The sequence below is a fragment of the Lytechinus variegatus genome, chromosome 6 (assembly GCF_018143015.1).
Source record: "Lytechinus variegatus isolate NC3 chromosome 6, Lvar_3.0, whole genome shotgun sequence".
Classification (NCBI taxonomy): Eukaryota; Metazoa; Echinodermata; class Echinoidea; order Temnopleuroida; family Toxopneustidae; genus Lytechinus; species Lytechinus variegatus.
The window spans coordinates 29837809-29865317 of record NC_054745.1 but is presented as its reverse complement, the minus strand read 5'-3'; the positions used below and the strand labels follow the sequence as shown (position 1 = coordinate 29865317).

The following is a 27509-nucleotide window of genomic DNA, read 5'->3' as shown; positions in this document are numbered from 1 at the left end:
GTTAAAATAATGGAATTCCATGTGTTCAGGGAGGAATGAAACGTCATTTCATATGACAATGACGAGAAAATAAAAATATTTCATATTATAAAATACAAAAGAAATAGTGAGTGATGTCATCAACTCTCTCATTTGGATGTAACTGGCTCGTTCATATTAACTATTTTATTGAAAATAAGCGAAAATTTAAAATTCCATAACTTTCTTATTTTACATCCGATTTTGATGAAATTTTCAGTGTTATGCTTGTTAAATTTTTCTCTTTTTATTCAAATCAAGTTTTTGTTGGGGTGGACTTGTCCTTTAAGTAATCTGTCCATTGTACGAATGAAAAGGACATTTATTATTTGGTTTATAGGACACCTAAAAATAGATTCTTTTTCATATGAAATTTGTGCATTTTGATGCAAGGTATACTCATGCAATGCAAGCTCAGTTTGTCGATTATCGCGTACATAAAAAATATGCGCTGCAAACACGAGTGCCGCCTGCATTCTGGGTGCACGCATGCAATAGACATAATTGTATGGATCTAAAATTGCACGGTTGATGACGTCATTGTAAAATGGGCTGAATGATCGATATCCACCAACCCATCAAATGACAAGAATCCATCTAGGTGTCACATAAATAACAATAATTTGGGGAAATCATTAATTTTTAGAACAATCACATTTACATAATGGCGTACAGAATTTGAATAGATAATTCTTGGCATCTGGGGCTTTAAAGGTCAAGTCCACCTCAGAAAAATGTTGATTTGAATCAATAGAGAAAAATCAGACAAACTTTCGCTTATTTTCAACAAAATAGTTATATGAACGAGCCAGTTACATCCAAATGAGAGAGTCGATGATGTCACTCACTCACTATTTCTTTAGTTTTCTTATTATTTGAATTATACAAAATTTCAATTTTTAAGAATTTGACGATTAGGACCTCCTTGCCTGAAGCACAAAATGTTAAAATAATGGAATTCCATGTGTTCAGGGAGGAATGAAACGTCATTTCACATGACAATGACGAGAAAATAAAAATATTTCATATTTCATATTATAAAATACAAAAGAAATAGTGAGTGATGTCATCAACTCTCTCATTTGGATGTAACTGGCTCGTTCATATAACTATTTTGTTGAAAATAAGCGAAACTTTAAAATTCCATAACTTTCTTATTTTACATCCGATTTTGATGAAATTTTCAGTGTTATGCTTGTTGAATTTTTCTCTTTTTATTCAAATCAAGTTTTTGTTGGGGTGGACTTGTCCTTTAAGAATTGCATACATGTAACTACTTTCCAAGGTATCTGGTTCAGAACTCGTCTAAAAGATCATCAACATTATCTGTCTCTCTCTGGCTCTTCTCTCGTGATGGAGTTTTCCTGAGAGAGGGCGCCCTTGACGTTGACGGCGTACGGGAGGTTGAAGGTGTCCTGAAAAGAAAGTTGAACAAGAATCTCAGGTTAAGGCTAAGATTCTGAATTTAAGTAAAATCAGCTCACTTCAATTTAAACACATTTAGTTCGATTTCATTTCAATTTATTTTTTAAACATTTCTTTTTATAGTGTAAATGAAGAAAATATCAGACCAACACAATTACAGTAAATCATAAGTTTACAATCCCATGTCATCCTAATTTTTTCATGATAAAAATGTGGCTAAAAATAATTTGATTTCTTGTTCAGACCTCCCTACCTTAAAGATTTTGCTATCAAGCACTAAATATCAATGACCAATCAAGATCCTTGTTGCATGCTCAATTTGTTACAAACGAAGAGAAGGAACCAATCAGAGTGGCTTTTTCATATTTGCCATACACCACAGAAGATTCAAGAGAGATATACCGAAGGTCCCTTTTGCTTCTTTTAACCCTAAATAGACTGGGCTATTTCGATGCCTAAGAAGACTGGGGGGCTGATTCAGCCCCCCTTATGATCTTGATCGCGACAACATTTGGCATGCACGTTACCCATGGCATAATCTACAAAGCTACACAATCAAATTCTGTGAAAAATATCATTGCTAATTAATTATGCTAATTTATGCATAAAATCAAAATTTTGCTTTAATTAACTAAATAATGCCCCTAACATGCTAATTTTTGGTACACAAACACTTTATATGAATCTGATCAAATGTATTTTTTAAAAATTCAAGATCACATTTATTTCTTATGTATTTTATTGTTTTGTAAAATTTCTTACGTATTTCTTAGTTTTTCGACTTTCTGTTTTTTTATTGTTTTTCCGATGGAAATTGTCAGGGACTTTATTTGGACCATGAATAAGATGGAATTAATTGATTTGAATCAGTAAAAGGAAAAATAATGATACATTTATGAATTTTGGCTAAAAACTCTATTTGCATTGGATTTGTACACAAATTCACATTTTTGTGCAATTTCGGGTCTGCATGCACTTACAAAATGTTGCGTAATTTCGGAACTGCGTACCCGGGAACTGCAAATTTGGTCTCAAGTCATTGAGCGACACGGTAAAAAAAATCGCGCAGTGGAATTATCCCAAAAAATTACGAGGGGGCTTGAATCAGCCCCCCCCCCCCCATCTTTTTAGGGTTATTTTTACAGTGCTTTATAGAATCATATACTGTTCTTTAATTCGTGATAAAGGACCAAACTTGTGGAATAATTCACCTGGTATTTCAAAATTGTCTGTTAAATTCTCATCATTGAAACAAAACCAACTATCTACAATAAGGTTAAGATATAATTCCAACTGCCTATCTAAGGGGGGGGGGGGTGATAATACGTTCGTGTCTTTTATTTTTTTGGCCACTATTCTATTTTTAGTAAATTAAGAGGCTTTTATAGGAGGAAATTATAATTTGTTTAACAAATTTTCGGTATTACTCCTATTTGTTTAAGATCAGTGTGCTCGATCTGTAATGAAAATCATAAGATCAGTATGCTCGATCTGTATGAAAATCATAAATCATAAGTCAGAAAAAATTGGAACCAGTGGGATTTCTATTCTATTCTATTTTTGTTTTTAATCGTACCATAATGTAGTAATCAAGGCTTTGACAGGTAAATGGCCTTTCTGACTTCCTACATCCACTACATTCTATTTCCATTTCTTTTATATTTCTTCCATTTTTTATCGCTTATACTGTGATTTAAATTATTTTACTCCTTTGTTGTTGTATCATATTATACTTGTATATGTGTTAACCCTAAATCTCTCCGGGTATTTTGATTCTTGTCATTACCAGGGGAGGGGGCATTATGGCCCCCCTTAAGATCTTAGCCGCGGATTGCGCGATCACAACAAAAATTTGCATGATGGTAGAGAATGACGTACTCTACGCAGTTGCATTGATTAATTTCACTGAATTCATATATTTTTATTTTATATGGATTAATTATGCTAATTCATTCATGAAATCATACTTTTTGCTCTGATTCACTAAATAAAGCTCCTAGAATGCTATTTTTGGGTGAAAATATTCTTTACAGCATTCCTAACAATTGTGAATGAAAGAATTCTGGTACCAAAAACCGATTTCTATTGTATTTTATTGTTTCTTTAATTTCTTATGTATTATCTTTGTTTTTTTCCCCTTTTTTTTGTTTTTTATTGTTTTATCGATGAAAATCGTTCCATACTTAATTCTGATCATAAACAAGGCAAAATTGATTAAGTTTAATCAGTAAAAGTAGAAATAATAGAAGGAATGTCTTACCCTCCTGAAGGCACTCTTGGAATGGAAGTTTTCTGGCTACTAGCAGTCTTCCTCGATGTGGGCTCCCGTTTTCTTCTCCTGCAAGATAATTTGAAGAATTAAGTTTTGAAGTACGAGCTTTATAAGTATATGCCATCAGTTTATTTTTTAAGGATATGTTTTTGATAGGCTCTTCTGACAAAAAATGTGTGATAACATCACTCTTTATCATTCATACTTGTATGGGTCTCTTACCTCCTTTCTCCATTGGTTTTTTGTTGTTGTATGAGTAACTATTAATTCCTTTTGATTGTACTGCAATACATGTTCATTTATATTCCTTCAATGATGTTTGTTAAATGTTCAATATTTTGAAAGTCACCCTGTGGAAGTATCTACAGTGTGAAAATATCTTCACACTGTTTTATTTGACCATTTCAACAGTGTGCATAATATTCTCACATAGTATGTGAACACACTGTGGAGGTATTTACAGTGTGAAAATATCTTCAAACTTTTGAATTTGAGCATTTCAACAGTGTGAATAATATTTGTACACAATCAATTATGTGAACGCACTGTGAACAGTCATACTGTGGAGGTGTCCACAGTATGAAAATATCTTCACATTGTTATATTTGACCATTTTAACAGTGTGCATAATATTCTCACATAGTATGTGAACACACTGTGAACAGTCACCATGTAGAGGTGTCCACAGTGTGAAAATATTTTTACACTGTTATTTTTTAGCATTTCAACCGTGTCAATAGTATTTGTACACAGTCAAATATGTGAACAAACTGTGAATAGTCATACTGTGGAAGTGTCCACAGTATGAAAATATCTTCACACTGTTATTTTTTAGCATTTCAACCGTGTCAATAGTATTTGTACACAGTCAAATATGTGAACAAACTGTGAATAGTCATACTGTGGAGGTGACTACAGTGTGAAAATATCTTCACACTGTTGAATTTGAGCATTTCAACAGTGTGAATAACATTTGTATAGTCACATATGAGCGAACTGTGAATAGTCATACTGTGGAGGTGTCCACAGTATGAAAATATCTTCACACTGTTAATTTGACCATTTCAACAGTGTGCATACTATTCACACATAGTATGTGAACACACTGTGAACGGTCACCCTGTGGAGGTATCTACAGTGTGAAAACATTTTCACACTGTTGAATTTGAACATTTCAACAGTGTGCATAATATTTGTACACAGTCACATATATGAGCGAACTGTGAATAGTCATACTGTGGAGGTGTCTACAGTGTGAAAACATCTTCACACTGTTGAATTTGAGCATTTCAACAGTGTGCATAATATTCTCACATACATGTAGTCTGTGAACACACTGAACAGTCACCTTGTGGAGGTGTCCACAGTGTGAAAATATCTTCACTGTTGAATTTGAGCATTTCAACAGTGTGCATAATATTTCACACAGTCCATATTTGAACATACTGTGATCAAAGTGTGTGACACTGTTCTTTCCAGCAGCCCCCCCTCCCCCATTGTCTTATTAAAATAAAGACAATTCACCTTGTTGTGGTAGCTTCTTCCGGTTGCTCATCATCAAACATACTCGAATCGTCCCTTTGTTTGGTTTTGCTTTGCGTCAGAGCTGCCGTCCTCTTCTTCCTCTTACGAAATGATTCCTCTCTCTAAAACAGCAACACAAAAAATTTCATATTTTATTGTTCGAAATTAAAATCTGAAATATGAATACTCTGAAAATCCATTAAGCCCAATTGATTGCGGGTCAGGCTGCCACTGAGCCACCCCTGATTGACGTTGCTCTGTCCCTTGAATCGATGAACGCCAAACAGGGTAGCAGCAACTCCCATTCCAATTGAGCCAAACAGCACTACCAGTTTGAATTTATCAAAGGGTCTTATTTTATTACACATTTTTTTTTTTTTTTTTTTTTTGGGGGGGGGGAATTATTACTATTAAAAAAGCCCAACACCTCCTCCCCTCCCTCCTTATGATTTCCTGAGTAGTGAAAAAAAGAGGGGGGGGGGTGGGCGGTGGTGGGAGAAAATTAAAAGTGCCTAAAATGAGAGATAGTGACCCTGTAACTCTATGGAGGTCCATCAGTGTCATAATTTTTTTCTACAGGAATTTGCAAAATGTCCTTTGTAAACAAAGGAGAACACATTAAATTGTCAAGAAATCGATTGATTTATGGATATACATTTATATCTCAAATTTATTTTGAACAAACATCCATTTTACATGTTGACGTTGCTGGCCGTCCATAGTTGCGATTGACCAGATCAATCGTAACTCTTTGTAAGATGGGCCCCTGGTATCCATTTAACATGCACCTGGGTGGAGAGTGTCAAAGTGTGGATTGGTGCTACCCTTGCATGCCTTTAGAAATAAGAAAAATCCTTTATTTCTTTTTTTTCAATTCAATTTCAGTTTCACTTTATTTGCTCATAAAAATCCATACAAAAACACTACATATACAAAGTATCATATTAAAAAAATACAACAACAACAACAAACAGAGACTGAAGTAAACTTTGGATGGAATATGAGAGGAACAGCAAGAAAGGAACAAGCGTTGTGATTAGCTGACCCTATAACATAATAATTATACAAAGACTGTGCCTATAATGCCTGCATGAAATTTATTCAAACTAACTTTATAACAATTCAAAATAAATTGCCTTGATTTTTTTTTACTTAAAAACATTAAACAAAACTGATTGCTTGATATCTACAGAAATTCCAGAGTTGTGGACCTTGAAATAAAATTGAGTTTCCAGAGATGCCAAGTTCAAAGACTAGCTATGCGTGAGATTTTCTGTGAATCTGAGTGAGATCACAGTCATTGTGTACAATGTATATGGGGATAGGCTGTGATAGTTGCGTGAGACAGAGATTTGAGAGGATGAACACGAGTCCAAAATGCTTGAGTCTCATGCATAATGCGTCAGACTTGGTAGCTCTGAGTTTCTGAAACAGGTAAATATATATTTACCTGTCTTTCTTCATCAGTATCATCATCCTCCATATCCATAGCTTCATCCCCTTCTTCCTTCAATCCTTCCTTCCTCTCTTCATCTCGGGGGTTTGATCCCTCATCACCGTTATCAATCTGAACACTCTCAACTATGGATTGAAATAATAATGACAGATATATATACATTTGTTTATCTATTTATTTATTCCTTTACTTATTCATTCATTCACTTATTCAATTATCTATGTATTATTTATCCATTTTGTTATTTATGTCTATTTGTGTACTTTTTTTCACTTATTGCTTTATTCATTTATTTACTTAAAGGACAAGTCCACCCCAACAAAAACTTGATTTGAAAAAAAAGAGAAAAATTCAGCAAGCATAACAATGAAAATTTCAGCAAAATCAGATGTACAATAAGAAATTTATGGCATTTTAAAGTTTTGCTTATTTTCAACAAAATAGTTATATGAACGAGCCAGTTACATCCAAATGAGAGAGTTGATGACATCACTCACTCACTATTTCTTTTGTATTTTATTATATGAAAAATGAAATATTTTTATTTTCTCATCATTGTCATGTGAAATGAAGTTTCATTCCTCCCTGAACACGTGGAATTCCATTTTTAACATTTTGTGCTTCAGGCAAGGAGGCTCTAATCGTCAAATTCGTAAAAATATGAAAAATTGTATAATTCAAACAATAAAAAACAAAAGAAATAGTGAGTGACATCATCATCTCTCTCATTTAGATTTAACTGGCTCGTTCATATAACTATTTTATTGAAAATAAGCGAAACTTTGAAATGTCATAACTTTTTATTTTACATCAGATTTCAATGAAATTTTCAGCATTGTGCTTGTCTGATTTTTCTCTATTGATTCAAATCAACATTTTTCTGAGGTGGACTTGACCTTTAATTACCGGTATTCATTTATTTTTCCCTCTATCTATCTATATATCTATCTGTCTATCTATCTATCTGTCTATCTATCTATTTATATACCTATCCATCTTTCTGTTCATGCACTTAATATTCATTGATGTATCTATTTATTTATTTACTAATTTTTATTCATTCATTTCTTTATTCATGTATTTATTCATTTATTAATTTGTGCATGTTCACAATATCACAAAATGTAGACAATACAAGAGATTAGGCAAAAAATATGTGAAAGTTCATAACATTTTGTTTATTTTGCATAATTCATATGCTTCATCTGTTTTACTCATTGATTCTCTGACTTTGGTACATATTCTTTTTTTTTTAGTTCTGTGATTCTTGTAATTGATGTTAATGTTGTATTGAACATATTTAGAAAAAACACTTTGTTTTATATATATAAAAAAGAACTTACCAGAGGGTCTATCCTTTAGCTCCCGTATCTTGGCTTTCTTTTCATTCAATATAACAGCAAACTGACGATGAAGAAAAGGATGGAAGTGAAAGTTAGTAGGCCTATTGCTCATTTTAAAGTTACCAATGATGGAATCGCATGGGATTCTCGTTATTTTCAAACAGGCAATAGCTTTACTCAGAATATTCCAGTGGAAGGCACATGTCTGAGCAGCCAACCTTAGTTGTGACAAATTCCTATTCATTTTTTTCTTTCTATCCTTTTTTCAAGCCTAAAATCCCAGTTTTCTTTAAAATTTTGAAAACACACCATGCTCATCATTCATAGAAGTCTCACAGATCTTATTTCCAGGGGAAAAATTCTATCAGTGTCACTTTCCCCTTAAAAATCCTACTTACATGTATTAACAACTGTGACATGTACATGCATATACGCTTTTATTCCTAGGTTTGTCTATTCCGATTTTTTTTTTTTTTTACTCCAAAATATGTGAAATAAATATAAGCATCAAAGCGCATCAAAAATATGATCTAATCAATCACATTTTGGGGGTTTCACCCCCTGAAACTAAGAGTTTTTTTTGAAAAGGGGGTCCTAATTACCTTTCCATAAAGGTCACTTTCAATCTGTTCCTTCTGTACTACACATTTGTCAAGTCTCTGTAAGTTAAGAAAATATAAATAATTAATATCATTCTTAATCACAAATGATTCCTAGTATACTGACATGATAAAGGTTTTGGATGTACTGTGTCTCTGAAAGTTTATCAGGGGTGCGAGACTTCTATTTTTTCTCTCTTTTAAAAAAAATTGAGGATATCTTCAGCTTTTCGTTCAACTTGTACAAACAGCAGACTGTAACCTTTGCAATTTCAGCTTTTTTTTCCATTAGCAGTCACCCCAACCCATGTTCATTCATTTTGTCATCTTCTCATTATCACACATGCACTATCAAATGTGGATGTGCCCGGATATTAGGCCTACCGGATATTATTATATTCCAAAGACTGAATTTACCCAAATTCTCTTAAAGTTGTAGACGAATCAAGCTATGAAAATATATCAGACAATGTGAAACTTTAGCAGTCCTGCCAACCTCTGAGAATGAAAAACTGTATTCTGTGATAAAAAAAAACTGTATCTCGTAATAAAATGCCTGGCGCACTAGCTCATCGCGGCGCACAACCTAAAATGCGCACTGCTCTTCCAGATGAAAAAAAATGATTGAAAAAAAGTAACCTGAAATAACATTGATCTAATAACCATATTGGTGTAAGTTTTATGAAATAGAGACAGAAAGATGATTTTTCTCAATAAATTACGATTTTGTAAAAAAAAAACGTATAAAAAATAACGTACTGCTGTATTTTGGTTGCAAAAACGTACTTAATACCAACCAAAATACAGCAGTACGTTATTTTTTATACGTTTTTTTTATAGTCAAACAACCCGCATCTCTCTTATGATATTCTTTCTTCTCTCTTCCTTTTCTTCCTCTTTCCTTCTTTTTTTCACTTCTTGAATAATAAGGTGGTGGCCCCCCCCCCCCCCCTCTAACCTGAGCAAACAACTTCAGAGGTCCGTGCCACCAAGGAGTTACCAACTCCTTGGTGCCACAAAGTCTAGCTTAATCGTATGCATGACCTTCACAATGAACTGTACATTGTGGTCAATGCAAACAATCGTAAAAAAAAATGCTCTGCAATCATTGCTAAGCTTTGTGTTACGGGCCGCTGTATCCTGTAAAACAAAGCTTAATAGCAATGAATAGCAAATATGAAAGTACACTTCCGATTGGTTACTGCTCAGTATTTTAAACCAAATGCGTGTGTAACATTGACATTGATTGGTCAGTCCATCTAGCAATGGATCGCTTATCTTTGCGTCGAGGAGCCCAGATTGAAAATTCATACAGATAGGCATTTTCAATGCACGAATCTGACAAATTGAAATAAATCAAAATCAGTAGAATCCAACCTTTTTTTATAAATACACATTTATTTCCGATGCTGAAAACGTGTCAAAGTTAGTCATCCTCTTAAGACTATCCTTTGCACTGTTCATACCTGCGTTTTATTTTCTTGAAAAAAAATACATTAGAATACTAGTATTGAAAGAGGTGCGCCACAGAGTCGCTTTTATTAATTTTTTTTTCAAATCTTCGCTCATTTATTTCAATAAATTTCTGTGAAAAGACGTAGGGTCTCACGATTCATAAAGTAGTTATGTAATGCTACATAGCATCTACATGCATATTGCTTAGGTAAACATATTGAAATCAAGAAAGTATTTTAGATGTGTAATTAACAGCTTATAGGTGAGATTAATCCTAATTCAACCAAATATATGAGTTCCCAAGAGATCTCACATCAGAAGTCATCTGTGCAATAATATTTTAAGAAATATGTCCATAAAGAGTTCATTTTTCACATTTTTGAATAAAAGACAACAATGACATTACATTTTATAAGGAAATCACAAAACATCTCAATACAAAGCAGAGTAAAAAAATATTAATATACAAATACTTTGACCCGAAAAGAACCTCATAAATTATTATAAAAGATAATACAAAAATATATAATTTGAAATACATATGTACATGTAGAATGTGGGTGGGAACAATAATGGAATTCAAATAAATATCATAAATGCATATATTCTACATTTAATTTGAGTTTTTTTTTCAGACAATGCAGATTGATGAAAACACTCAATCACATTCTGTTTTCTAAAACGTTAGTATTCCCATTCCTTCTATATACTGTATGTGTACATGTACAGTATACTTTTTTTCATTTAACCCTAGAATGGCAGTGGGGGGGGGGGGTTGAATCAACCCCTCAACATTTTCTGCGATCATTCTGCTTTACTTAGTGAATTAGAGCAGAAAGTATGATATAAAATGAAATCTCATTATTTTGGAAAATTTTACCATACAGCCTTGTAGATTACATCACACACTACCAGCGTGCAAATTTTTGCAGCGCTCTTGCGATCGGCGGCCGAGATCTCAGGAGGGGGGGGGGTTGAATCAATCCCCCCCCCCCGTCCACAGAACAGCCACCAAAGCCCGGCCTAGTTTTTAGGCTAAATAGAAGTGGTGAATTTCTGTTTTCAAAATGAGACCCTTGCAAGTTTACACCCCTAACCCTAGTGGTCATAAACTCATCAATTATATATACATGTAATAAGCTTGTATTACTTGTTTATTAGTAAAATGTATTACCTGACAACATATCGTTGCATGCACCACGAACCGTCCTCTCTGCGCATTTCGATGCGAAAGTTACTTTGGCAGAAAATGCATTTAAAGAAAAGTCTTTTTTAAACCAGCAATAAGTGCACCTACAAGGAGAGCAAAATATTTACCAGTGTCTTCGTTTCAAAGTTTCATACCGTATCTTTATATTTTCTTGAAGTTAATTACTCACGCCACAGTGGGCAACGTAACAGAGAGGACGGTTCGTGGAATAGATACAGTGCGCTTAACTTACGCATCGAAGTGCGCAGAGAGGACGGTTCGTGGTGCGTGCGACGATATGCATGTAAAGAAAATGTCTGTATCAAATGCATCTTAATATTATCATACAGTGTATAGAGCACCAAAGTGATGACGTCAACAAACTTTTTTTTTGCATTTCAGTTTTTTTTATACCATAATTTGGTAGAGCATGATGAAAAATCCCCACTTTCAAAATTGGGTGGGAATCTATCCACGGAGGCCTCAGAAATGACCTCATGAATACAGAGCTACCAAGTCTCACGCATTATGCGTGAGACTCAAGCATTTTGGACTCTTGTTCATCCCCTCAAATCTCTGTCTCACGCAACTATCACAGCCTATCCCCATATACATTGTACACAATGTCGGTGATCTCACTCAGATTCACAGAAAATCTCATGCACAACTGGTCTTTGAACTTGGCATCTCTGTGAATACATACATGTAGCCCCATTGTAGTCAATGAGTGGTTCTTAACATTAATAACCAGGCCAATAATACATGGGCTTCAATGAGGGTAATTATGTATTCGTGAGGTCATATCTTGGGGCGCCATGGACCGATTCCCACCAGATTTGGGTTGTGGGGGTTTTTCATCATGCTCTATCAAAATATAGTCTCAAAAATGCTCACAAGCAAAAAGGGAACTTCAGTACTCTACAAGATGCCTTTTTTTAGGGGGGGGGGGCTGTGTAACTACATGTACATGAATGCATTAAAAGTTCTGTCTCTATTTGTTGTTTATATGACATTGACTTACCACATATATATAAATGTACATGCATAATTATGCAAGTGAAAGTTGTTTTATTAGTAAAATATATTTCCTAAAATCATATTCATGTGCATGAGCATGACTTGGCAGGTATCAAAAGGTTTTGAAAACAGCTACAGTGTGATACCTTTATCTGGCAGTGTAAACTATCAGGACCCCATCTTACAAAGAGTTACAATTGATCCTATCAATCGTAACTCTATGGAAATCCATCAGTGTCAACATTTTTTCTACAGAAAATTTGCAATATTTTTTTGTAAACACAGAGAAGCGCTGGTAATTTTGAAGAAAACATTGAATGCATAAATATATATCATAGAAAATACTTTGAACAACATGCGTAATAGATGTTGACGTTGCTGGCTGTCCATAGTTGTGATTGGTTGGATCAATCACAAATTTTTGTAAGACGGGGCCCTGATCTCCTTGAAGTTCAGCCTCTATTTAATATCAGTCACAGTGCGCCAAAATGACGCCTGTTACCATGGTTAAATACGCTATTTCATTCATGCGTTCACTGTTTGAAGAGTGGACTCATTATTCGAAACAGTAGACTCATGAATAAAATAGCGTGGATAACCATGGCAACAGGGGTCAATTTGGCGCACTGCGACAATAGGGCGCATCCGCGTTGGACACTATTTAAAATATGCGGTAAAATAAGCGCAATTTATGCAGGATATCTGAATAAACTATGGACTCAACCGTGGGTTTTCAAAACCATGTTTGTGAATTCGGGCCATTATGTCTCCGGTTAAGAGATAATACATCAGTCCTTATTTGTACCCTGGGCCCTTTTGCATACAAGTTTAATAGTAACTTTGCCATCCAATGATAACTACCATTGTATCGCTGATCAACTGCCATTCAAAATCAAGGGTTCCATGCACCGGTGTGTCGGCTCAGTTGGTAGAGCGTCAGCCTCACAACCGTGAGGTTGGGTGTTCAAACCTCAGCCGCGTCAGACCAAATGACATTAAATGATGGGAGTTGCTGCTATACTGCTCGGTGTTCAATGATTGAAGGGATAAAGCCTCGTTGATCTGGCACTGCACAGTGGCTGCCGGGCTCACGATCAATTGGACGAAGGGAATTTTCGGAGTATTTCATTCCATGTTTATTTCGAACAATAAATTATGAATTTTCATCATATATGGCGAAGTCATTCTTTAATGCAACAAAACCCAACGATGTAAAATTCACATGTCTCTGTTTGCTTATAACTGTAATCTTACTCTATCTTTTCCCTGAGTCAGTAAACAAAAAACCTAGATCGAAATTCTTTCTTATTGGAAAGAATAAAATGAGAGGAGCAGTTTATAACACAGTTTTCCTCAAAATAGGTTAAAAAATAAGAGAGTTATGGAAGTTTGAATAGTCTGAGCACTGTACTTATAATAGGGATCCTCAAATTGGCAACAATGCTTGAATATTGCAGAGTTTATACACAATCCTCAATAATTTTTTGTTTGTAGATCGATTTTTCACGTTTTCCCATTTATCTACACTTACTTCTGATTATCTCCTACAGGCCTTGCCATATATTGGATATGAATTACACTTCCCCATGACACATGTTGCGCCAAGGAGGGAGCAAGACAATGAGGTAAATATAACAATTGGTGTATAAAGCAAATGGAGAGTTTTCCACAAAACAGTCATTTTGAGGGATGTTTGCCACTTTGAGGATATTCCCCATAGAAATAACAAGACATTTCATTTCAAACTTACATACATGTACATGTAACTCTTGTATGACTGATTTGATGAAACTTGTAGTAAAGTGCTCCTCTCATATTACTGTTTCCAATAAGATTGATTCTCACAATGGCTTTTGGTTTCCTTTAAGTACACACCCTTAACAATGTCCTTCTAGCCACATGGCTCCAGGCCGAAATACCGTCCTTTACGGTATCTGCAGCTTCACTGTGCGGTCGGCTTTCTTCGGCCTCTCTGGTTCGAAGGGTTAAGTACCGCCATCATCAACGCCTGATTTTGGTTGACTTGTTGCTGCATGATCTGTTGCTGCTGAAGAAGCTGTTGCTGCATCATTTGCTGCTGCTCTTGATACTGCTGTTGTTGCATTTGAAACTGTTGCTGCAACCGTTGCTGCTGCTTCTGAAACTGCTGCTGCTGGTGCATCTGCTGTTCCTGCAGGATCTCAAACCTCCGGTCCTTCCTGCGTTCTTCCTGTCTCCTGGTTATTTCTTCTTCCCTTTCCCACTGTTCTTCTTTCCTCCATGGTTTCTTTTTTAATCTCTTTGGCATGACGTTGTACTTTCCACGTTTTTTGGTCGTCCTTTGCGTCGATGTCGTGCTCACTTCCGTCACTTCATCATGGGGTCTGCAGAGGAAAAATAATATTTTTTTTCTTTGAGAACATAGATAATAATAATAACATTGGATTGGTATAGCGCAAGTATCCACCTTGCTAGGTGCACAAGGCACTCCTATATTACCCCGGCTAAACTATTCTAACGATTCTGGTGTGCACAGCTTTTTGAGGAATTACTTCCTGCTAGTACCCATTTACCTCGCCTGGGTTGAGTGCAGCACAATGCGAGAAAATTTCTTGCTGAAGGAAAACACGCCATGGTAATGTCAATAGAAGAGAAGTAAATACATGTACATTTAACAGACAAAGGATCAGGAACCATACATGTACAAAATTTGAAATTCATGCATTTTATATAACATAACACATGGGGCAGCTGCTCGTTTATGACGTCACAAATCCAACACTTTGAAGTCCAATAACTTTCTTACTCTTTAATGGATTTTCCTCAAACATTCACCAATATTTTCTACTATTTTTTCCGCCATTTTTACAACAAAGTTTTCTTCAGGGTGAACTACCCCTTTAAATTACAAGTTTACAATGCCCAAGTACTCGGTTCCCGAGTATGATTTTACATTTAATGCATTAATCAGCATAATTAGTTAATAAAAATAGATTGTATTGGTTTTGGTACAACAAATGAATTTTTGAGATTATGCCGCGGGTGAAAAGAGTGCAAATTTCTATTAAGATTGTGAAATCAAAAACCCGAGATCTGAGGGGCGAGCCAATGGACCCCCCCCTGGATATACAATTTAAAAATAGCCTGGGCTATTATAAGAGTTAAAGATAAATGCCAGTTGTGGCAACGATCTCAAAATGAGTTCGAACAGAATCCAATAAAAGGACCGCCTAATTGTTTGGATGTATGAATAAAAAATATGTGCCAAATAGATAAATGAGCAAAATAAGCAAAGAATCCCATAAATGTTGGGTATTTTTCCAAGCAATATTCATACACTGTCATACATATGCCTTTTTGTGATAGTGATCATCAGAATTATAGGTTTTCTGCTAAAATTTCATGACTTCAAAGAGATAAGTTTATTTCAATGTACATGTACCAGATATAGATATATAACAATGTCATGGCAATAGACCTTGATTTTAAAGACTTTCTCATGAAATAATTGTTTGCTGCAACTACTTTCTATTCCCTTTATGGTTAAATTTCTTCATAAACAATAATCCCTACCTCCTTTCTTCGTGTGGGTTGCTGGACACCATCTCCCACAACTCTGAAGTATCCATCGTCTGAGCCGGTACCTGCTCCTCCTCCTCCATGTCCTTCGACAGACGCTCTCTCTCATCCTCTAGTTGGATGAACGTCTCCACGCTCTGACGGATCGTCCGCTCCTCCTCTGTCTCCTCCACCTCAATCCACCCCTCCATCTTCTCCTTCATAGATTTCTCCCTCTGTCTCTCCATCATCCATTTGGTCCTGTCTCTGACGGCCCTCTTGTCAACCTTGTGGCCTCTGATCCGCATGGCTCTCGCGACTTCCTCCCAGGCGTTGCCACGATCCTTCGTTTTGGCCCTGTGCTGGAAGGGCTGGGTCAAGACGACCTCCCGGACGAGGTGCAAATCGGCTTCAGTTTTCCACGCCATACTAGACGGTTAGCAAAAAATAAGAAATAAAACAAATGATGCATGTACTTGTTAATGAATTTCAGAACCAAAAATACATCAATAAATGCATGGCTTTTGCAATTTCCTCCCAGGCGTTGCCACATTCCTTTCATTTGAACCCTATGCTGGAAGGGCTGGGTCAAGACGACCTTGCGGACGAGATAAAGGTCTGCATGATTTACATGCCGTACTAGAGGGTGAGCAAAAATGATCCATGTTCTTGTTAACCCTAAATAGACTGGGCTATTTAGATGCCTAAGAAGAGGGGGGGGGGCTGATTCAGCCTCCCCCCCCTTAAGATCTCGGCCGTCGATCACACAATTTTTTTTCAGGCATATACTGGTAGGGCTTGGATAGGACGACCTCAACCATGCAATGGAAAAATAAATGCACTGTCGCCATGCAAATGATAAATATAATTAGCATGCAGCACAAAATGGATCAACTTAAAAAATTCAATGGCTTTCAATGGCTTTCAACCAATCAAAGTGCAAGAATCTAGTTTATATGAGTTGTATAAATCCCAATGGTCCACCTACCGATTAGAATGCCTTTGAATTAGTTTCTTAGGAGCTGTACTTGGGCTGGGAGCTGTGCTTAGGCGTGGAACTGTTCTTAGGCCTGGAACTGAACTTGGGCCTGGAACTGAACTTGGGCCTGGAACTGTGCTAGGGCCTGGAAATGAGCTTAGGTCTGGAACTGTGCTAAGCACTGGAACTGTACTTGGGCCTGGAACTGTGCTTTGGCCTGGAACTGCACTTAGGCCTGGAGCTGTACTTATATTTCGAACTATGGTTAGCCCTGGAACTGTGCTTGGGCCTGGAACTGTACGTGGGCCTTGTACTGTGCTCAGGTCTGGTACTGTGCTCAAGTCTGGCATTGTGCTAAGGACAGGAACTGAGGTTAGGACTGGAACTGGACTTGGGCTTGGACTTGGAGCTGGCTCTGGCTTTATTTCTAGAGGCTGCATATGAAAAAGTGAAATTAAACAATGAAGTTTCTGATGCAAAATAGCATAAGGTTAAACCAACTTAGATTGTATAGGATAACATGTGTCAAGGGAATTATGGGATCCAGGACAGAGGGGTATTAAGGGGAAAGGAAAAGCGGAAAGGAAAAGGGGACATGGCAAAGGGAGGGGGGAAATGGGAAAAATGAAAGGGGAGGGGGAGGAGGGAAGGAAAATGGCAAAGCGAAGGGGGAAGGGCAAAGGGAGGAGGGGAAAAGGGGAATGAGAAAGGGTAACGTAGAAGAGGCAATTGGGACCTCAGTGGAATTGGGAAGGAGTAGAGGAAGAAGAAAGGGGCAAGCAAAGGGGGGATGAAAGGGGAAATAATATTAGGGGAATGGGAAAGGAAACAAAGAAGGTAAAATGTGAAATAGAGAAGGGAAAGAAGAAGGGGAAGATGGGGAAGATTAAAGGAAGAAATGCAAAGGGAGACTAGGTTAAATGGAGAAGAGCAGAATGAAAGGGGCAATGGAGAATGGGAAGTGCAAACAAAAAAAAAGGGGAAATGGGAAATTTGGAAGAGTAGAGAGCAAAGAGGAGTGGAAAAGGAAAAACAGAAGGGGCAGTAGGGAGGGAGAAATGGGAAGGGGGGAATGGGGAGGGAAAGGGATTAGGAGAAGGGGCAGGGACAAAGGGGAATGGAAAAGGAGCAAGGAGAATGTGAAAAGGGGAGGGGGAATGAGGGATATTAAAGAGGGGAAGGGGTGAAGAGAATGGGGAAGGGGAATGAAGAAGGGAACAGGTGAAAGAAAAGGAGGAGTAAGGAAGGGAAAAGAGAGAAGGGCAAATATATAGGGTTATGTGGAAAGAGGAAGAAGAAAGGGAGAAGGAGAAAGGATAAAGGGGGAAATGGGAGAGAGAAAGGGTTAGGGGATTCAGGAAGGGGGGAGAAAAGAGGTATGACGAGAAAAGGGGGATGGGAAACAGAGAAGCAGGTGGAAAACGAGGGAAGGAGAGTAAGAGTAGGAATACACGCTTGCTTGCAATGCATTATGGGAATGAAAATCTGGTTCAAGAAGAGAGTGGCACAATCAAAGCAGGAACAGTCCCATTGTAAATGGTCATATTTTGCTGAATATTACTCTCATATAATCGCCATAAAGTTTACAGAAATTCAGTATACAATAAAGTCGAAAAAAAAAATGGGCAGACGCAAGACCTAAAAGGTGGTTTAAGTACCACCTTGTCCAATTACCCTCTTGTCTTCTATTAAATTGATCCTTTGGTCCAATTCTCATTAAAGATAAATACCAGTTGTTTTAACAATCTCATATTAAGTTTGAACAGGATCCGATAAAATGACCACCCAAGTGTTTGTAAGTATAAAAAAAAAAAAAGTACCAAATTGATCTGGAAACAAATGTGTAATTACTGAGAAATGAGAAAAAATAAGCAAAGTTCCATCAAATGTTGGGTATTTTTTCCAAGCAATATTAATACACTGTCCCACATATGCCTTTTTGGGTTAGTTATCATCAGAATAATCGGTTTTCAGCTAAGATTGTTATGATTTCACAAAGATAAGTTGATTTCAATGTACCTGATCTAGATCTATGATAAATTGGTAGTAAAACCTGGATTAAAATGCTTTCTCATGAAATAATTTTCTGCAATTACTTTTATTTTTCAGTCTACATATCATGTTCTATTGGTCTAAATGGCCCATCAATTTCCCCTGGTTGGCAAAAAAGGACGGGGACATAAAAAATGTGAATAAATTCAAGCAAATCACAAAACACTACTAAGTATAAAAGTTGCGCATTAAAACTGAGAAGTACTCACCTACAGGAATGTGCTTGAGATTTGCCATTAAGTCCAATGCCATCTGGTCCAATGTCTACATCGTCTATTAAACATCATTTGGTCTATTAGCGGTTTGTCTATCTGTGATTCAGCTGACGACCAATGGTCAAACTATGAACTTTTTTTCCACTGATTATATCATCCAATAACCACTTTATAGTCCACAACCAATAATAACAATAATAAAGGTATATTTACCCAGGGTAGCCACTTCATTTCCGAAAACTGTTCTCCCAGCGGGCCTTGGTATCATTATTACCCGGCTAAGCTAGGCTACCTATTCGGTGCACACAGCTTTTTGAGGAATTACTTCCTGCTGGTACCCATTTACTTCACCTGGGTCAAGTGGAGCACAATCTGGATAAATTTCTTGCCAAAGGAAATTACGCCATGGCTGGGATTTAAACCCACGACCGGCGACCCTCTGTTCCACAGTCCAGAGACTAATCAACTGGGCCATGATGCTCCATGACCAATGCATGACTCACCCCCTGAACACCATTTCCCCCAATTTACACATGAACTTTAAACATTAGATCTAGATTGCACTTGGTCTTGATTGCTTGGTCCATAAACCATTTCGGCTTCATTAAATTCTGTCCAATACCCACATGGTCTAATTACCACTTTGTCCAATAACCAGAATGTCTGAGATCACTGATTTGGTCATTTGGACTAAATGTACATGTATTATAAATGTTATGCGCAATTGGTCACATTAACAAATTCATTTCCCTAGCCCGAGCTACACTGTACACAGTCACAGAGTAGCTAAAATTTCAGTGAAAAAATGCTCATTAAGACAATTTCATGCCTACTGTAACTGTACTAGCCAGTATCACTGGTGTATACAAAGTTGCTGCGTCCATTCAGAAAAACGGCGATTCCATAATATGATCAACTTTTTTGTACGTCCACCCCCATTTTGCTCATATCTCACTTCACTTCATAAACTGACCAGATCTTAGTCATTTGAGAGCATTACAGACCGTCAAAAGAACGAGAAATCAGAGACAGAAAATTTCAGGAAGGTCTCACATATAGGGGGCCAAACGTACATATTTTATGGAATAGCCCAGAATGAAAATTGGGAGTAATGTATATTCACGACCTGCCAAAAAATCCCCCCCCCCCTTCCCGGTCTGGACGGCTCTCCCCTTTCCATGTAGTTATCCAAATTTCCTAATAGACCAAACAGCAATTGAATATCCACTTTGCTTGGCATATAAATTATGTAACTCCCTCTCGTTTTTTGTCTGAAATTCCTTTCGTCGTTCTATTTTCCTATCAAAGAGTTTAGATACCTTCTTTGTGGTAACACTATGTATAAATACCATAAACTATTATTAACATCATCATCTACTGGGGCTGGTTTCATTAAACTTGCAGTAATAACAAATTTGCAATAACAGTTAAAAGCTATTGAATTCATTCAATCTGATTGGCTGGTGGTGAATTAGGGAATGAGCATATGTTTATGAAACAGGACCCAGATGACTGGACCAAATGTTAAATAGACCAAGTAGTAATTGGACCGTTTGATCATTAGACCAAAATATTGCAGTCCATGTACATTAGTCTAGGAGCCAGGGGGCTTTATTCAGAATTTTTGGTGGGGAAGGTTTGACAAGCTTATCCGGGGTAAAATTGTGCGCTGATTCCAAAAATGCCACTCTTATTGACCATACTCACGCCATTTTGGTCATTTTGGCCAAAACTGACCATTTTGACCACTCTTTGGAAAATGGTCCCTTAACAGACTGCTTTTGTAGCCACATGCAATTAAAAGGGTCTATCTTAAGTAAAAATGCACACAGATTCCAGATAAAGTGCTTTCATTTGCCAAATCACAATAGCAGTGGTCATTTTGGCCATAATTTGGCCAAAAATGAAAATTTTCATGATTTTTTGGCCGAAATGTGTTACAAATATTGATCAGAGCTACGACTGGATGTTTTTAGAAATCCACATTTATTTTCAAAATGTGCGCTGGATCATAACCATCAACCTCATGTAATTTATTCCGTCAGTTTTGACCTATGAGGGTCATTTTGGGTACTTTAGACATAACTGACCATTCGCGCAATTTGCATTATTAACTGTTCAAATAGGCAGGAAATTGAGGTCTTCAGCATGTTTTTTCTTCTTCCCTTATATAATGAGAATTCATTTAAATGTCCTTCATGTGTAAAATTTTATGCTGATTCCAAATATATCAGTCTAAATGACCCTATTTAACAGTTTAAGGTCATTTTGGCCACTTATGACCCTTAAAGTGACCAATGACATCAGTTCAATTATCCAAAAATACTTTGAATGTTACCAGAATCGTTACAAGGGCATACTGTGACACCTAACATTGGTGTATTAATCCTTGAAATTGAACATCTCAAAAGTATTTTGACCTCATGCAATTTATTCCATCAGTTTTGACCTATGAGGGTTACTTGGCGTACTTTAGCCACAACTGACCATTCACGCAGTTTTGCATATCATAAACTGCACATAGACAGGAATTTCAGGCCTTCAGCGTGTTTTATCTTCTTCCCAATTTAAAATGCAAATGCGTTCAAAAATCCATCTTGTGTAGAATTTTATGCAGATTCCAAATATATCAGTCTTATTGACCCTATTCAATAGCTTATGGTTATTTTGGCCACTTATGGCCCTTAAAATGACCAATGACATCAGATCATTTTACCCCTAAATACTTCGAACGTTACCAGAATCGTTACAAGGGTGTGTTGCGACACCTAACATTGGGGTGTGTTAATCCTTTAAATTGAACATCTCAAAATTATTTTGACCTCATTCCATCAGTTTTGACCTATGAGGGTCATTTTGGGTACTTTAGACATAACTGACCATTCGCACATAGGCAGGAATTTGAGGTCTTCAGTGTGTTTTATCTTCTTCCCTTATAAAATGGGAATACATTTAAATGTCCATCTTGTATAGAATATTATGCTGATTCTAAATATATCAGTCTTAATGACCCCATTGAACACCTAATGGTCATTTTGGCCACTTATGGCCATAAAAATGACCAATAACATCAGTTCAATTTATCCAAAATACATCAATGTTACCAGAATCGTTACCAGGATGTGCTGTGACATCGAACATTGGTGTATTAATCCTTTAAAATGAACATTTCAAAAGTATTTTGACCTCATGTAATTTATAGTTAATTTGTAGTTTTGACTTTTGACCATTTTGGGTAACTGACCATTCGTGCAATTTTGCATAATAACTGTGCAAATCAGCAGGAATTTGAGGTCTTCAGTGTGCTTTATCTTCCTCCTTTATAAAATGGGAATGATGCATATGTCGTTCTTGTGTAGAATTTCATGCTGATTCCCAATATGTCAGTCTTAATGACCCCATTTAACAGATTATGGTCATTTGGCCACTGTTTGGCCCCAAATGACCAATACCATCTGTTCAATACTTCAATTTATCCAAAAATACTTTGAATGTTACTATAATCGTTACAAGGGTGTGCTGTGACACCTAACACTGGTGTATTAATCTTTTAAATTGAGTGTCCCAAAAATATTTTTGACAACCTTGGTCATTTTGGCCAGATTGTCCCCTGCCCAATGTGTATACTAAATTAGCCTAGATAGTGAACATAGTAAGGAGACAATTCAGGATTGTGTTAATATTAGCATCAATTATTGTTAAATTGGAAAAGTTTGAAAGCTTTGGGGTGAAAATCAATGCAATGATTCCATATAAATCAGTATTATTGGCCGAACTATTGGACTTTGTGGTAATTTTGATCACCTTTCCTCGATAATTTCTCGTGACCACACATTATTTGATTTAAAAAGAGCTCGAATGTTGCTTAATATTATTTTCAGCTTGAGCTACTACACCAATAATCAAGAGTTTAATGAATGTGATAAAAACCTTTACATCAAGTACACATAAGGTTGTTTGACCATGCACTTTGGTCATTTTCATGACACATTAACATTAACCATTTTGTAATTCATGGAAACGAATTCAAGAATGATGTTAGATAAGACATATTACAAAAACTTTCTGCACCAGATTAATACAATGATTTAGAATATATCAGTCTTAATGACTACTTAGTGGTCATTTTGGTCCCTACAATTAGCAATGACAATTACATGTATCAAAAGTATTCCAATGTTCTTGCTCTAAATTTTTGTAAGATTTTTTGTATCAATCATAATCAATGACAAATTATTTAATTCAATATGATATTACTAATAGTACATAATCAAAATGTGACCACTTTGGCCACTTTGACCGTTTATCCAATGTGTGAATTTTGAAATAAACATGACTTAGCAGCAATTGTAGGTCTATGAACATGATGAAATGCGTAATCCCTTTTCATGGGAAATATTAAAGGCTCACCTTGAGTAAAAATTGTGCCAAATATCATGTGACTGTCTACTGTGGCCCCTTTGTCACTGTATGTTCCTAAATAGCCAGAATTATTTTCCTTCTTTAAAGTCAAATTGTACTGAGAATCATTACAAAGCAAAATAGGTCACAGTGAAGTTCACAAAGAGTTTTGACTATCATTCATTTTTACAATCTTTGTTTTTTTCTTGTACAGTGATTCACAAAGCTCATATTGGCATGATTGGTGAGCAGCAAACTTACCCTTAATTCTTTTTGAAGACGTACTGGGTAATAAAATACATTCTCTATATGAAATTATTTTCTGTGCCGAATTTTGGTCACTCTAACAATTTAGGGCAAGTTTTCCACTTTCAACTTTACCAATCATGCCAATGTGAGGTTTGTGAAACATTACACAAAATGGCAAAGGTAATAAAAATGCACCATGGTTAAATCTATTCGTGAAATCCACTTTGACCAATAGCTTTGTAATGACGCACCTTTGAGTTCAGGATTAGTGCCTTCCTCTAGAATAAAGTTATCTGTATAATTTAAATAAGAAAGGAGGGAATGATGTTATGGCTACTCAATGACCACACGATGACCAAATGGTGAGGTATTTGGCACAATTTTTTTACTCAAGGTGAGCTTTTAATATTTCCAATCGAAAGGGATTGAACACATTTCCACAATTGCTCCTGTCATGTTTATTTACAAAAGTCATACATGCGATAGATAGTCAAAATGGCCAAATATTATTGGTTTCAAAATTTTGATAATGTGCTATTAGTCATATCATATTAAAATCAATAATTGATATAATACATCTTATTAACAATACTGAGCGACAACAACATTTGAATCCTCTTTGATACATGCAAATGTGATTGGTCATTGTCGGGACCAAAAGCGACCAAAATGACCACTAGCTCATAAATGGTCATTCAGACTAATATATTTGGAATCATTAATCTACATTAATCTAGAAAAGTGTCTTAAAATAACATGTAAATGATGCTAAAATGTCTCATTCCTGAATTTACTGCCCCATATATGTGAGGTTTCCATAAACATTTACTGTGTGGTCAAGGTGGCTAAAATCATGTAAATGACCACAGTGCAATGGTCAAACAACCTTATGTGTGCACGATGTAAAGGATTTTATCACAATTATCGACACTCTTCACCGATTATTGGTAGCTCATGCTGATAATGATACTGACCAGCATTTGAGCCCTTTTTGACTCATCAAAGCATGCAAGCTCTCTCTCTTAGCTGATCTCTCCACTATTTGGAGATTCCTAGGGTCCATGGTCACTGGTCAATATTGAGGGAAACGTGGTCAAAATTACCACAGGGTCCAAAAGTTATGGTCTGTGTGGAATAATTTCATTGACTTCCACCAAGAAGCTTTCAAACTTCCCCATTTAACAATAATTGATGCTAATATTAATGCAATCCAAAATTTCTCCTCACCATGTTCGATATCACCATTAACATACACAATGAGCAGGGCTGGCCGGGGGGTCAAGGTGGCCAAAATGACCAAGGTAGTCAACTTTGGGGATGCTCAATTTTAAGGATTCATTCACCAGTGTTGGGTATTACAGCACACCCTTGTCATGCTTGTTAAGATTCTGGTAACATTCGAAGTATTTCTGGATAAATTGAACTGATGTTATTGGCCATTTTAAGGGCAATAACTGGCCCAAATAACCTAAAGCTGTGAAATAGGGTCATTAAGACTGATATATTTGGAATCAGCATCACATTTTACATAAGATGAACTTTTGAATGCATTTCCATTTTATATGGGAAGAAGATAAAACACGCTGAAGACCTAAAATTCCTGTCTATGAGCAGTTTATTATATGCAAAACTGCGTGAATGGTCAGTTGTGGCTAAAGTACGCCAAGTAACCCTCATAGGTCAAAACTGATGGAACAAATTGCATGAGGTCAAAATACTTTTGAGATGTTTAATTTCAAGGATTAATACACCAATGTTAGGTGTCACAGTATGCCCTTGTAACGATTCTGGTAACATTCAAAGTATTTGTTGATAAATTGAACTGATGTCATTGGTCATTTTAAGGGTCATAAGTGGCCAAAATGACCTTAAACTGTTAAATTGGGTCATTTAGACTGATATATTTGGAATCAGCATCACATTTTACATAAGATGAACTTTTGCATGCATTTTCATTTTATATGGGAAGAAGATAAAACACGCTGAAGACCTGAAATTCCTGTCTATGTGCAGTTTATGATATGCAAAACTGCGTGAATGGTCAGTTGTGGCTAAAGTACGCCAAGTAACCCTCATAGGTCAAAACTGATGGAATAAATTGCATGAGGTCAAAATACTTTTGAGATGTTCATTTTCAAGGATTAATACACCAATGTTAGGTGTCACAGTATGCCCTTGTAACGATTCTGGTAACATTCAAAGTATTTTTGGATAATTGAACTGATGTCATTGGTCATTTTAAGGGTCATAAGTGGCCAAAATGACCTTAAACTGTTAAATAGGGTCATTTCGACGGATATATTTGGAATCAGCATAAAATTTTACACATGAAGGACATTTAAATGCATTCTCATTTTATAAGGGAAGAAGAAAAAACATGCTGAAGACCTCAATTTCTTGCCTATTTGAACAGTTAATAATGCAAATTGCGCGAATGGTCAGTTGTCTAAAGTACCCAAAATGACCCTCATAGGTCAAAACTGACGGAATAAATTACATGAGGTTGATGGTTATGATCCAGCGCACATTTTGAAAATAAATGTGGATTTCTAAAAACATCCAGTCGTAGCTCTGACCAATATTTGTAACACATTTCGGCCAAAAAATCATGAAAATTTTCATTTTTGGCCAAATTATGGCCAAAATGACCACTGCTATTGTGATTTGGCAAATGAAAGCACTTTATCTGGAATCTGTGAGCATTTTTACTTTAGATAGACCCTTTTAATTGCATGTGGCTACAAAAGCAGTCTGTTAAGGGACCATTTTCCAAAGAGTGGTCAAAATGGTCAGTTTTGGCCAAAATTTGGCCAAAATGACCAAAATGGCGTGAGTACGGTCAATAAGAGTGGCATTTTTGGAATCAGCGCACAATTTTACCCCGGATAAGCTTGTCAAACCTTCCCCACCAAAAATTCTGAATAAAGCCCCCTGGCTCCTAGACTACATGTAGTATAAAGATGGATACAGACCAAAATGTGTGGCCACTGGACGAAATGGTTTAGGGCTGAATGAATGTTATTGGACCAAATAGCTTGCAGAATAAATATTAATAGACCACATACCAATCAGGCATGATGGGGTTAAACAAAATGCTCATAGACCAACATGTAAATGGTTATTCGACTAAAACAGTGGATGGGTGATATTGGACAAACTGGTAATAGACCAAATTATATTGGATGGTTTGGGCATTAGACCACATGGCATTGGACCAAACAGCTCAATAAACCATTTATTTTTTTTACTCTACTTTGGTGCAAGTAGCAAAAATTTTCAATATGAATACAATGTATTGATTATCTTTAACCTAACGGTATATCTGTCCGAATGTTACCAGCTGATTTCCAACAATGATAAACGCTGAAGATAAATGATTCCATGACATTTGCTCTGGCGACAACTGCCCCGCTCTAAATTCCACAGAGTAAACCAATGGCCAACTTCAATACTGGGTTTGATACTATACCCTACCTCAACCTAAACATATATGTAAAACATGTATAAAACCCTTCTGCAACTTTTTGCCCTTAACCCTACATCTTAGATAAAATGAAGACAGGAGCAATTGTCGCAGAAGCAAATGTCCTTTCACAGGATGAACGTGTATCATCTGTCCCATTGTTCTTAACACTATTAAAACCAAACATGCATGAAGAACTCCACCCTTAACTTTTATTAGTATATATTTCACTTTAATTGCCACTTTTATTCATGTATTCTTTCTATAGGAGGGCATGTAATAGAGAGTTTTAAAGAATACCCCATGGATATTAAG

The 27509-nt window shown here is 36.3% G+C and overlaps 1 protein-coding gene across 2 annotated transcripts in view; it reads right to left on the bottom strand.

Annotated features, from left to right (window-relative positions):
• Window positions 1-253: 253 nt before the first annotated feature.
• Window positions 254-27509, bottom strand: part of LOC121417341 (DNA repair protein XRCC4-like) — a 41216-nt gene continuing 13960 nt past the window's right edge. Inside the window, exons 6-12 of one of the 2 annotated variants that reach the window (XM_041611016.1) lie at window positions 8641-8697; window positions 8039-8099; window positions 6690-6820; window positions 5240-5361; window positions 3704-3781; window positions 1269-1433; window positions 254-724 (exon numbers count right to left, since the gene is read on the bottom strand). In XM_041611016.1, the coding sequence (XP_041466950.1) occupies window positions 1313-1433; window positions 3704-3781; window positions 5240-5361; window positions 6690-6820; window positions 8039-8099; window positions 8641-8697 (570 nt within the window). In that variant the 3' untranslated portion in view covers window positions 254-724; window positions 1269-1312. Of the gene's footprint in view, window positions 725-1268; window positions 1434-3703; window positions 3782-5239; window positions 5362-6689; window positions 6821-8038; window positions 8100-8640; window positions 8698-14065; window positions 14662-15850; window positions 16265-16823; window positions 17249-27509 lie in introns of those variants that run through there. The other variant, XM_041611015.1, reaches the window with a different exon arrangement.